The 12,289-nt window shown below is 43.6% G+C and overlaps 1 protein-coding gene and 1 long non-coding RNA gene across 3 annotated transcripts in view; one reads left to right on the top strand and one right to left on the bottom strand.

Moving 5' to 3' along the window:
* Positions 1-623: 623 nt before the first annotated feature.
* LOC121966535 (serine/threonine-protein kinase WNK4-like) overlaps positions 624-12,289 on the bottom strand; it is a 15,749-nt gene continuing 4,083 nt past the window's right edge. The window contains 21 exon segments of the mRNA XM_088069339.1: positions 624-1,786; positions 2,583-2,678; positions 2,762-2,973; positions 3,122-3,536; positions 3,615-3,717; positions 3,992-4,300; positions 4,303-4,374; positions 4,376-4,557; positions 5,189-5,299; positions 6,065-6,119; positions 7,157-7,309; positions 8,020-8,136; positions 8,228-8,363; positions 8,530-8,594; positions 9,028-9,215; positions 9,325-9,493; positions 9,755-9,943; positions 10,022-10,241; positions 11,348-11,436; positions 11,511-11,668; positions 11,752-11,972. Coding sequence (XP_087925465.1) covers positions 1,761-1,786; positions 2,583-2,678; positions 2,762-2,973; positions 3,122-3,536; positions 3,615-3,717; positions 3,992-4,300; positions 4,303-4,374; positions 4,376-4,557; positions 5,189-5,299; positions 6,065-6,119; positions 7,157-7,309; positions 8,020-8,136; positions 8,228-8,363; positions 8,530-8,594; positions 9,028-9,215; positions 9,325-9,493; positions 9,755-9,943; positions 10,022-10,241; positions 11,348-11,436; positions 11,511-11,668; positions 11,752-11,972 — 3,286 coding nt within the window. The 3' untranslated portion in view covers positions 624-1,760.
* Positions 5,175-9,468, top strand: LOC148186537 (uncharacterized). Of its 2 annotated transcripts, none has more exons than XR_015774855.1 (8): positions 5,175-5,315; positions 6,057-6,113; positions 6,225-6,300; positions 7,890-8,144; positions 8,243-8,395; positions 8,540-8,648; positions 9,023-9,243; positions 9,331-9,468. It is a non-coding gene; the product is annotated as an uncharacterized LOC148186537 (long non-coding RNA). The 2 variants fall into 2 exon arrangements; XR_015774854.1 differs by having other exon boundaries at positions 5,214-5,353.

Below are 12,289 nucleotides of genomic sequence, written 5' to 3'. Positions count from 1 at the left end.
GCATGAGACTGCAGGACCCAGAGAAAGGTCACACCAGGACAGATTCTCTTTGTCTTCATTTACTAGTAGAAGCTTGTTCCCCAAGAGAGTTCAAGTATCTTGGTCTGGTTTTCAGTGAGGGACGTCTGCAGTGATGCCGGAGCTGGTCTGGACTGTGGTCCAGAGTCGGCTGTGGTGGACTGTGGTGGTTCAGAGGGAGTAGTTGTCGACTTTGGTGGTTCAGAGGGAGCTGTGGTGGACTGTGGTGGTTCAGAGGGAGCATGGTGGACTGTGGTGGTTCAGAGGGAACTGTTGTGCACTGTGGTGGTTCAGAGGGAGCATGGTGGACTGTGGTGGTTCAGAGGGAGCTGTGGTGGACTGTGGTGGTTCAGAGGGAGCTGTGGTTCAGAGGGAGTTGTTGTGCACTGTGGTGGTTCAGGGGGAATAGCTGTGGACTGTGGTGGTTCAGAGGGTGCTGTGGTGGACTGTGGTGGTTCAGGGGGAATAGCTGTGGACTGTGGTGGTTCAGAGGGAGCTGTGGTGGACTGTGGTGGTTCAGAGGGTGCTGTGGTGGACTGTGGTGGTTCAGAGGGTGCTGTGGCGGACTGTGGTGGTTCAGAGGGTCTGTTATCACACAGAGACACTTTTTAAAGTCAGGACTCTTTATTTGGAAACACTTTAAAATATCGTATCTATTATAACTGACGTTAATCTGAGCAGATCTAAGAGTTCATTCATGTATTTATTCACAGCCATAAACAGATGATTGATGATAATTCAGTGAAACAGCTGCTGTGATTTAAAACATCTTCAGTTATTACAAAAACTCAACACCAACAAATATTTAATATGTCCTTATTTCTGCCTATAAATTCATTATAGTCTGTTATTACTCAGTGCTTATATATTTCCAATAAATGTTGTTAAAGTGACTTTAAATAAATATGTGCAGATGTAGAAGAAACTGTAAGAGAGCGGATGAATCTGGACCTCATGCAGGAACGGATTCATTCAACAAAACTTAAATATTTCTCTTTAACATCTAATAATTGTGATTTAATTTCTCTCAGTATTTATATGAACAGATTGTTAATGTGTTAGTGTGAATATAAACAACTTCCACTAATACAAAAAATAAGACTTACAAAAAAAATAATAATTTGCAAATATAAAATAGATCAGACAAACAAATTCTGCAAATTAAAAAAAATCTGTGAAAACATTTAATAATTTATAAATGAATAAGAAATATTTGTCAATGTCTTTCTAACATTTTGGACTTTGAAACATACTTGAGAGTCCAGTTTTTATTTGTGAATCTCCATTTTATGCAGCTTTGTGTTTGAATTTTTGAATTTTTTTTGTGAGTTTACAATCTTTTTTATATTTGTTAAAGATGTTTTAAATTCACAGACACATTATCACACACACTTTATCTGTTGTCACAAATAATATTGGCACAAATCTGTCTCCGTAGTTGAGCAGCAGTGTAAAAGGTTCATTACTGACATGTGAAACCTGCAGAGGCAGAAAAACACTGAAGATCTGTTTTCAAATCCCGTTTTAAACGATGCTCATTAGGCTCAATGTTTCCTCTCTAAAGTGCTGAAATGTCAATAAATTTGTTTGAGTCAAAATTCTAAATTAAAGACGAAAAACAGAACAAATCTAAAATCAGGAATCAAACTAAAGATGGCAGAATGCTTCAGAGATAATCTGATTTTCATGTTTCTGCACGTTTACGTCGTCAGTTTTCATCATCAGTCGGCGTCTTCGTGTCCTCAGCTGGTCAGCTGCTCCTCCGTCACTGCAAGACAAAGGTCAAAGGTCATGACTTGTCAGCAGTTACAAAAACTGAAACACGTCATTGAAAAGAAAAACATTTTTCCTCCTTTCCCTCCAACACGCACTGGAATACCTTAAAGTCAGGGTTCATATGGTCATGAAAAACCTGGAAAGTCATGGAATTTACAAACAGCAATATCCAGGACTGGAAAATTTTTCCAAAGCTAAATATACCCTTAATGTTTTAGAAAAGTCCTGGAATTTCTATTCCCAAACCTGTATAATAGTAACGTGATGTGTTCAAAGACCATCGGAAATTTTAAAACCCAACAATAACTTCTGTCTCTACAGTTTCTGCGGATAAATTGGGTCAGTTTGGGTTTTTTTTTTAAATTTATTTTTTCACATGCCTTCCAAAATCCCTGTACTAAAATCACTAAAAATGTTTAAAGAAAATTTAAAAAATCACCAAATTCTTCAATGAATTTTTAAAGAAAACATGCTTTCCAAACAAAAACATTTTAAAAGTAAAATGCCAAATGTATTTCTTTAAAAATCACCCCTAATTTCGAAAGAAATAAGAAAAAAAGCCAAATGTTTTTTGAGAAAAAAAAGGCCAAAATATTATCTTTAAAATAAATAAATAAATAATGAGTATTGATGATATTTTAGAGAATGTTTGATCTTTAAACTTTGCCTCAAAGTCCTGGAAATGTATTGGTTAAAAATGTGTGTGTACCATATAAATTAATGTAATTTAACCTCCATTAACCAGCAGGTTTCAGGTTTGGGTCTTGATTTATAAATGCTGAGCTCACCGTGCAGCTGTGTCTCGGGGGCAAAGGTCACGCCTCTCCCTGCTCTCTCCTGAGATCCGCTGCTGCTGCTGCTGACCGAACTCTTCCTCATGATTCCTGAACGACAAACACGAACTGTCATCACATGACCTCAAATTAAACTTCATTCTTCCGTTTCAGGCTGCAGCGCTGCTCCACACCTGCAGGGGGCGCCACCTCCGGTCTCTGCAGGCTGTTTCTGCGAGGAGGATGAGGAGGGTAGGTCCCTGACTTGGAGACGCGGCGTTGGCGGTTGGTCAACATGGCGGCTGGAGGGACGATCCCCCGGGGCGGGACTTTACCCATCCTCAGGTACAGCTGCTCGATCTCTGTCTTCTGATTGGCCTGCAGGTTCTGCACCTCCAGCAGGTGTCTGCGGGTTCAAACACAGATTCAAGTTGCTCTTTATCCTTTTATGACTTCAACTTTACATTTGAAAAAAAAGGGCACAAAGTCTTCTTCCTTCACTGTTTATGGCATTATTAGATCATTAAACAATTTTCTTAAAAAATTTCGTTCACCTTTCACGGAGCTGCTGCAGCTCCGCCCACATCTCCTCTCTCTCGCTCTCTGATTCGTCGGAGCTGACGTACGGTGCCGGGCGGCTCCATGATTGGCTGAGGCTGCCGGTTGGCACCTCCCACAGGCTGACGCTCAGCCTCCGCCCGCCCCCCCTCTTCCTCCGCTCCTCCTCCTCCTGGTCGTTACAGTAACCCGGAAGGTTACCGATCACCGTACTGACGCTGCTCTGTGTGTCACTCTGCTCTGACGTGCTGCTCTCTGAGCTCTCTGATTGGTTCACAGTGGAGGGAGGCGGGGAGTGGGCGGTGGGTGTGGCCTGATTTAGGGGGCGTGGCTCCTGATTATGGATGACGGGAACATCTTTAGAGGGCGTCACCTGGAAACGACCGACAGATAAGACGGACGGTTTCCTCACTGAAAGAGAAACAGGAGAAAGTCAGCAGTTTGTCCTGAGGGGGGCGCCACGGGTTCAGTTCCCTGCGAGGGTCTTACCCTCCTGTAGGGGGGGCGGTGAGACCGCGGAGGACACCTGGACCAGATTGGGAGCACTGGTCAGACTGGGAGCACTGGCCTTCAGCTGAACAGGACTGAGGGGCTGAAAAAGTAAGTGATTGAATAAGTGAATAAACCTTACTGAAAACTGGGTTTCTTTATACTCTACCTGGACTACAGAACCTGGGTTTCTTTGTACCCTACTCGACTAGAGAAACCATGTGATAGCTGACTTTGATCTGGTTGGAACTTGATCTTGGTCCTGATTGGACCGTGAGTCCACAGTTAAGCCCGTGTCAGGCTTTATCAGAAGCTCACCTGTCCCTGAGGTGTGACGGGGCTCCAGCCAGGCAGCGCCCCTGCTGGCCACTGTGGGCGGAGCCTGACCGAGGCGTGTCAGGGACCCGGCCGGGCAGTGCCCCCTGCCAGCTGCTGTGGGTGGAGCCTGTCAGGGGGGCGCTGTAGGACGGCTGGGAGGAGGAGGGAGCAGAGAAGGAGGCGTGGCTCGCAGGATGGAGCTTGGGGCCCAGGATTGGAGACATCGGGGGAGACAGGGGGGAGGGAAAGGCGGGGGTCAGGGGCCCGGGGAGAAGGCCGGGGTGGGGGGTCGCAGGTGGGGGCATGAAGGACTGGGCCACACTCATGGCCAGAGAGAGAACATTAGCCAGAGAGAAGAGAGGCTGGTCAGAGGGGGGGGCCAGTGAGGAGGGGAGGGGGCTGAGGAGGACGGGGTGAGGAGAGAGGCGGAGGGGGAGGGGAGAGGGGTTACTGTGGACATGTTGGAGGTTGGTGGAGGGGCTCTGGGAGGGAAGGGGAGGTGTAGGGGAGTAAGGGGGAGGGAGGTTATTCTGAGGGGGAGGATGGGTCAGGGGGGAGAGCGGAGGAGGGGAGGGATCTGGGTGAGGGTTATGGAGGGGGTGGGTGAGGGGCTGATGGGAGGAGGCTGGAGAAAAGGGGAAGGGGGGATTGTTAATATTTGTTTTTTATTTCAGAATCATCAAAAAAAAATTCTCTTTAAAAAATCAACAAAACATTTAAAGAAAATAACTTTTTAAAAGAAATTCATTTTTCTTTAAAAATCTGCAGTGAAATAAATACAAATACAGTCAATTAAGGTTTTTGTCCCTCCCCTAAAGCCAAAATAAAAAACATAAATCCCTCCCCAGCATTAAAGAATTATTTGACCCGCCTCCTTTTTGCAGTGACCCCTCCCCTCTCATAAATAATGAGTTGTATTTAAATATTCAGTTCTAATCCTCTTCTGAATTCATTTTTTAAAATAACGTATACTTAAAAAGCTGTTTTATAGTGATGAAAAGGAACCAGTAAGAAGTATCTGTGATCGTTTAACGATATCTGGACCCTGGAAGTGATTCTGTGTTCCTTAAAATTTTTAAAGGGTTTAATGGAAACAGCAGAGGCCCCAGGACATTTCCCTGAGGGACCCCAGAAGTAATTACAAACACGCTGGACTTCTCCTTTAATTTCTGACAATCTCTAGTGTTTTGAACACGGACACTGTGAATTTAAATCAGGGACGGAGTGTGTCTGCGGGACATGAGGCGTTCAGGTACCTGAGGAGGTGTGGAACGACTGGGACCTCAGGGGCCTGACGGAAGGCGTGGCCTCGGGGTCGACGTAGAAGTCTCCGCCTTTCAGGGGGGAGAGGTCAGCGTCTGCAATGTCTGATGGGAAAAGCCAGTGAGTTTACGCAGCGTCAGTGAATTCACCAGCTTCAGGTGAACAGTCAGCAGCAGCATGTTGCTGAATAACTCTAATAACTTTTTTTTCACAGTCTTCATGTTTCATTTTTAATTTAACCTTTTGAAACCTCAGTGTCACTTTTCTTGTGCACCTTTGACTAGTATTTAACCCTCTAAACCCTGAGCAAACTGGTGGTTTTTTTTTTTTTTTTCAAAAACATTGGAAAAAAAGGCAATGAGCAAGTTGGCTAGATTTATAAAATAATTTTTTTTAAAGATATTGGTAACAATATCTTGTATTATTAATTATAATTGTCAAGCTTGCACATTCAGTCTGATTTTATGGTGTAACAACATCATCAACACTGATCATTTTAATTTATGCCTCGTTTTATAACAAACATTTTTGACAAGCTTTTATTTTTACTCATTATTGTATATTAATGATTGTTTGCCTTTATGGGTCATTTTATTTATTTTTTACTTTATTTAAAAATAATACTTTTCAGGTACTGCTACTGTCTCCTGTGTTCTGACAGAAATCAAGCCAATTTGCTCAGATTTTAAAGGGTTAAACTAAAAAATAACTTACTCTCATGGAGACGTGGAGATATCAGGTGCTGTTGAATCTGAGCTGAGATGTTTGTAATTATCTCTGAATCTGAATGTGGTTGGTGGATTTTTTTGTCCGATTGTGTCTTTTTAACCTCTTTCTAAACTCACTTGTGTTTTTGCTCAGTGTCTTACCGGGAAGTGAAGACGAGGACAGAGTTCTGGACAGACTCTGTGCTGGCAGGTTTGGCTGAAGACAAAAAACAATGAAATGTAATTGAATTTATTTAGATTGAATCTGAAAAGTGTCTTTGTTCTCTGATGTTTTTCTGTCTCTCTGTGTGTTAAATCTCAGTGAGCTGAATGTCTTTGGACAGAGGACGTCTGAAGACGTCACACTGGGACAGTCGAGTGTTTTCTGATGTTTGGAGGTAAAAACATACGCGTGTTCACGTACGGCTCCATTTGGAGATATTTTGCCTCCAAAACTCGTTGTCCTCAGACTGGTGCAAAGAAAACACCCAAAATACACGTTTAGCTGCATTTAGTTCTGGATTCTCCTTTTGGAGATGTTTGCAAAAATATCATAAATATCAAATATTCATTAATTAGAATTTTTCATTTTTAATCCTATAAAGTTTTTTGTCATGATGCCGCATGTTTTTAGATGAAAGAATGAATGAAGTTCAGTGTCCTCCTCCTCAGTGTGTGAGTGTAGCTGCTGACAGTCTGGGATATGTCAGTGTGTGAGTGTAGCTGCTGACAGTCTGGGATATGTCAGTGTGTGAGTGTAGCTGCTGACAGTCTGGGATATGTCAGTGTGTGAGTGTAGCTGCTGACAGTCTGGGATATGTCAGTGTGTGAGTGTAGCTGCTGACAGTCTGGGATATGTCAGTGATCAGCAGCTACATTGACTGTGACAGGTCACCTAGTGGAAATAGCATGTATTTCCTCCATATGCCAAATATGGTCAAAATGACCTCATCAGGTGGAAAATAGTCAAAATGACAAATTCAGAGTCAAAAGCCCAGAATGACACCCAGAAATAATACAAGTCCTGTTTTTCTGCTCTGATGGCTGTGGGATCAAAAATGTCAGTTTGAATGGGTTTCAATGGAGCATTTTTGGACCTGAACAGTCTGAATGTAACTATTTAGTTTCCACAGTGTATTTTAGACTTATTGTAGGAGCTGAGCTGCAAATTCACTGATTACACTCAAATACACAATCTGGACTACATTTAGGACACATGCATGAACACACACGTTCTCACACACTCTTACGTACAGTGGCATGCAGCGAGGAGGCGGTCAGGTGAGACACCCTGTCGCTGTCGGCCAGCTGCTGCTGATGTATCATAGACTCCGCCTTCTTGATGATGTCATACATGCGGAGGATGAACCCCTCTCGCTCGAGCGGCGTGATGAAGTCTCTGTGGATCTGACAGGAAACTACAGTCACGTCTCGCCTTCACAAACATATAAAAGACATACAAAAGAAATTTGCAAATATGACAGATCTGCAAAGAAATCCCACAAATTAAGAAAACCTGAACGTGAAAAAAGTGTAGAATATAGATTCACAAATAAAAACAGGACTCACAAATATCTGTTTGAAAGATGTAAATGTTAGAAATATACTTAAAAAGCTTTTTAATTTAATGTTTTCACAGATAATGAATTTGCAAATATTGCAAAACTGCAACATCTGTGAATACGTTATTAATTCAAAGATAAATGAAAAACATTTGTGAATATCTGTCTAACATTTAAAACTTTCAAACAGGTTTTTGTGAATCCTGTTTTCATTTGTGAATCTCAGTTTCGGGCTCGCAGATTTGATTTTTTATTCTGAATTTGTGGATTTTGTGGATTTGCAGATCTGTTTTATATTTTAGTGAGTTTACGAATCTCTTTTAAATTTGTGTAAATTAAGATTAACACACAGATTATCTGACATTAATGTTTTTGACACAAATCTGAGCCCAAACACCAGGAAATGATGTCACGGGGTCAAACAGGTTAAACTCCGGTCGTGACGTCATTTTGAACAAACTCGAATCGAATCGGATCCACAAACTGAAGCTGAAGATCCGAAACACAGAATCTGACTCTGACACACACGCCGCCGCGCTCTGATTGGCTGCTCACCATCACCGAGGCGATGTCCTCGGGGTTGTCTCCGTCCAGGTCAAACTTGAAGGTCACCATCTTACTGTCGTGAGTCTGCAGCTGACACTCCACCACGCGGTCCACGCGGTCCGACACCTGCACAGGTGACACAGTTACATCACCGCCCCAATACACACCATACACTGCCATCTGATGATGTCATCACCGCTGTGAGGGATTACATCACCCCTGTGATCCTCAGGCGCCCCCGTGCTCGCCGTCTGAAGTTCTTCGCCTCCGCCTGTCTTCTCACTTCCTGGTTGCCTCTGTCTGATTGGCCGTCGTTGCCGTCGCTGAGACCCGAGGTCACGTCAGACGCACAGCTGCGGGACAGGAAGTGAGGACACAAAAGACGGTAAGACACACAAAAAAAAATTCCTGTGGTTTGCTGGACATGTCTGTCTTTTTGAGGACACACCGAGAGAGAGGACACTTTTACAAAGAGAGGACATTGTAACAGAGACAGGACACTGCATGTGTGTGTGTTACCTGTCTGCAGGTGAGGAGAAGCCGCTGACTGTGTGTCTCTCGATGGTGTTGGACACGGCGATGCTCTGAGGACAAACAGAGATTCAGACCTGCGTGTTTTCCCAGGATTCATAGCGAAGGTCAGTGCTGCGTCTCACACAGCTGATCGGTTTGAAGCTTTATTATCGTCCTCAGCATCAACAGCTGAACCTGAACACTCAAACACAACTTAACTGGTGCTGAATTATTGATAATTATTGAGAAAAATGTATTTCAGTTAAAATGCTTTTTAATGCTGAAGGTGAATGCAAAAAATAAAAAAGTAATTAATAAAAAACAATATTTTTTCTTTAAATATTTTATTATAAATATTCAACCAAAATTGTTTGTTTAGAAATCACTAAAAATAATTTTAGAAATTGGCGAAAGATTTTAAAAAATAATTTTAAAAAATCACCCCAAAGAAATATTTAAAATAAATTTATTTTTTATTTTTTATTTTTAAATTAAAAAGCTCACCTTGGGAAAACGCAGCACAGGGAGGGGTGGAGCTTTCGATGGAGTGCGGATCACAGGGGGAGGAGCCTCAGAAGCAACGGGGGTGGGCCGTGAGGATACAGGGGCGTGGTGAATGACGGGAGGGGGCGTGGCTTCAGCTCTGTTCAGGACACCTGAGGAGGTGAAGGAGGCGTCCATCTCACCGTCGGCTGGATGGAGACGTGAATATAAAAAAAAGTGAGATCCAGATGAAAATAAAAACATATAATCACAGAAAAAATAAAATATAACAATTATTAAAAATAAAAACATCCTGACATGCAGCCGAGGAGGACATGTTTCTGGTCGTTGTGTCGTCCTCATCGTCTCCGTCTCCGTCTGTCCTGCCGGAGATGCTGCCAATCCCAGAATCCACTGGGCTGCTGCTGGATGATGTCACCATTGGAGAGGGCGGGGCTTGTGTCCAGGGGGCGGGGCCTGTAGAGTTCTGCAGTAAGTTTAAAGAATTAGGAGACGTGTCATGCTGTTTAAATGTCCTCAGTCCCCTGTGTCCTCACAGTCAGAGACACACAAGACAGGACAGACGTCTGAATCAACGCTGCAGAAAACAGCCTCAAACAAACAAACAAACAAACAAAAAATAGACAAACAAACAGAATGGCATAAAAACATTTCTGTCTATTGGCGTGACCTCCGGTAGGAGACGCTGTGTCTGCTTCTCGCCCTGTTTCTATGGAAACATCTTCACCTGATTGGCCGGCCTCCCAGCAGCTGCCGGGCTCTGATTAGATGGCTGGTCAGACTCCTCCTCCTTCTTCTGAGCCTCCTTCAGGAGGCAGCGCCTTTTCTCCCGCTGACGCTTGATGGCCGTCACTCGGTCTCTGATCGCCTTGGCGACCAGCTTGTAGTCGGCCTCACACAGGAAGCCGAGTACCACCTGAGAGAGAGAGAGACAGGTGAGACCGCCGCCATCAGTGTGATGTCATCAGCGTGATGTCGTCAGCGGTGCCGGTACCATCTCCTGGGCGACCTCCTCGGGGACGTCCTTATAGAGCTCGAACAGGAACTCGATGGCGTTGTTGTCTTTGTATTTCCCACGCAGCTTCTTGTTGTGGTCCATCCGCAGCCACAGCTTCAGCCCCGCCCTCGAGCCGTCGTCGTCCTCCGCCAGCTCCACGCGGACGCCGAGCTGCTCCTGGAAGAACCGCAGGTCCAGCAGGTCCTGAACCGTGAACCTGCGGCAGAAAACAAACCATCAGAAGCACAGCTCGGCGCCATACTGAGTCCACCGCCAAATTATCTGCCCCGATCCTTCACCAGCACTATTCATACGGTCCTGAAAATGCAATTTCCAAGCCTGGAAAAGTTTTGGAAAACTAAATACTCCCTGAAAGTTTTGGAAAAGTCATTTTTCAAAAATAACATGTGTTCAAGGGCCATCTCACTTTTTAAAATCCAATGATAATTTCTGTTTTTACAGTTTTTAATGTAAAATAAATAAATGGCAAAAAAAATTTGGTGATTTTTAGATCAAAAGGTAAAACGTTTTTCTTTTAAAATTTCCATAATTTGCAAAAAGCCAAAACTGAAAAAACGTTTTTTTTTCACTAAAAAGCCGAAACTTTAATTGCTAAAAAATTCTAAAGAAAAAAAATCTTTAAATTTGTAAATTGTCAAAAATTTAAAAAATAAAAAAGTCAAACATACATAACAATAACAATCAAATACTATAACAATCACCGCCAAAACTTTTTATACACTGAATCTTTTTTAGAAAAAAAAATTAATTGAAATTTGAAATATTGACAAAAAACATAAAGCACTTAAAACTGAGTATGAAAAAAATTAAATGAAAATTTCCAAAAATGTTTTTTTTTTAAAAAATGGCCAAAATGTTTTAAAGAAAAAGTGCCTTCCTGTTTGATGTAAAACAGAAACATATGTCCCTCCTCAGGTCAAAAATTATTCCACATCCCCCCCCCCCTTTTTCCACCACCCCTCCCTCATAAATAACCAACAGTCCCTAAGTTATATTTAGATATTCAGCTCTCATCCGGCTCTGACTTCATTGTTGTTTTAAATAATTTTGAATAAATGTTAGTTGTTACGTCGGCTGCAGTGACTCTGAGCGTCCAGCAGGTGGAGCCGTTTCTCTCTGATCAGCTGATCGCTCCGTCACACCTGCAGCTCAGGTGTCTCTCAGTCAGTTTGAACTTGAGGTCACCTGAGCTCACTGATTGGACAGTTTTGGTGATGTCATCAGTGTTCCACCACAGCTGTCCAATCAGAGAGCTTCCTGTCAGTCAGAGTTTGTGCACGCTGCGCTGTGATTGGTCGTTACCTCTCGCTGCTGTTGGTGCGGATGCAGCCTTCGATGATCTCCTGCAGCTCGGGGACTCTGACCTTGAAGAAACTGTCGGGTTTGATTCCCTGACACACAAACACACCGTCAGTCATGTGACCTCACACATGAAGTGGACAGCACGTGGTGGGCGGAGCCTTACGTTGGTGACTTTGCGGTAGATCTGGGCGGCGTTCTGACACTCAGAGTACGGGTACTCGGACGTGGCCATCTCCAGGATGCACATGCCGAAGGCGTAGACGTCCACGGCCTCGTCGTACTTCTCCTCGTACATCTCAGGCGCCATGAACTCCGGGGTTCCTGAATGCATCACAGCAGTAGCTTTAATCACGCCGTCAAACACGTTTGACCCTGCTGGCTCTCCGTACACGCCGCAACCTTACCGATGACGCTCTTGGCGAAGGAGGCCTTCTTAAGCGTGGCGAGGCCGAGGTCTCCGATCTTGACGGAGGCGGTGGGCCCCGTGATGAAGACGTTATCACACTTGAGGTCTCGGTGCAGGATGGGGGGGCGGCGCGAGTGCAGGAAGTGAAGCCCCTTCAGGATCTGGAAGCTCCAACGCTGCAGCAGCTTCAGCTTCATCTGACGGAACCGACGCAGGTACCTGAACGCATCACAGACAGGGAGACATCTGGTCAGGTACCTGAATGCATCACAGACACATACACACACACCTGGACAGGTATCCGAACACGTCACAGACACATACACACACACCTGGTTAGGTACCTGAACGCATCACAGACAGGGAGACACATTTGTTTACTTTAAAAAGCCCAAATGTTAATTGCCAGAAATTTCTGAAGAATTTTTTAATTTTTAAATAAAAATCTCAAAACTGAAAAAGTCATCAGAATTTTTCATAGAAAAATAAAAATTTCAAAACTTAAAATAAGTTTCTAAAACTGTAAAAAAAAAAAA

The sequence above is a fragment of the Plectropomus leopardus genome, chromosome 18 (assembly GCF_026936395.1).
Source record: "Plectropomus leopardus strain MGB_pleo_1.0 chromosome 18, ASM2693639v1, whole genome shotgun sequence".
In the NCBI taxonomy this organism is placed as follows: Eukaryota; Metazoa; Chordata; class Actinopteri; order Perciformes; family Serranidae; genus Plectropomus; species Plectropomus leopardus.
This window is presented reverse-complemented; position numbering and strand designations above follow the sequence as displayed.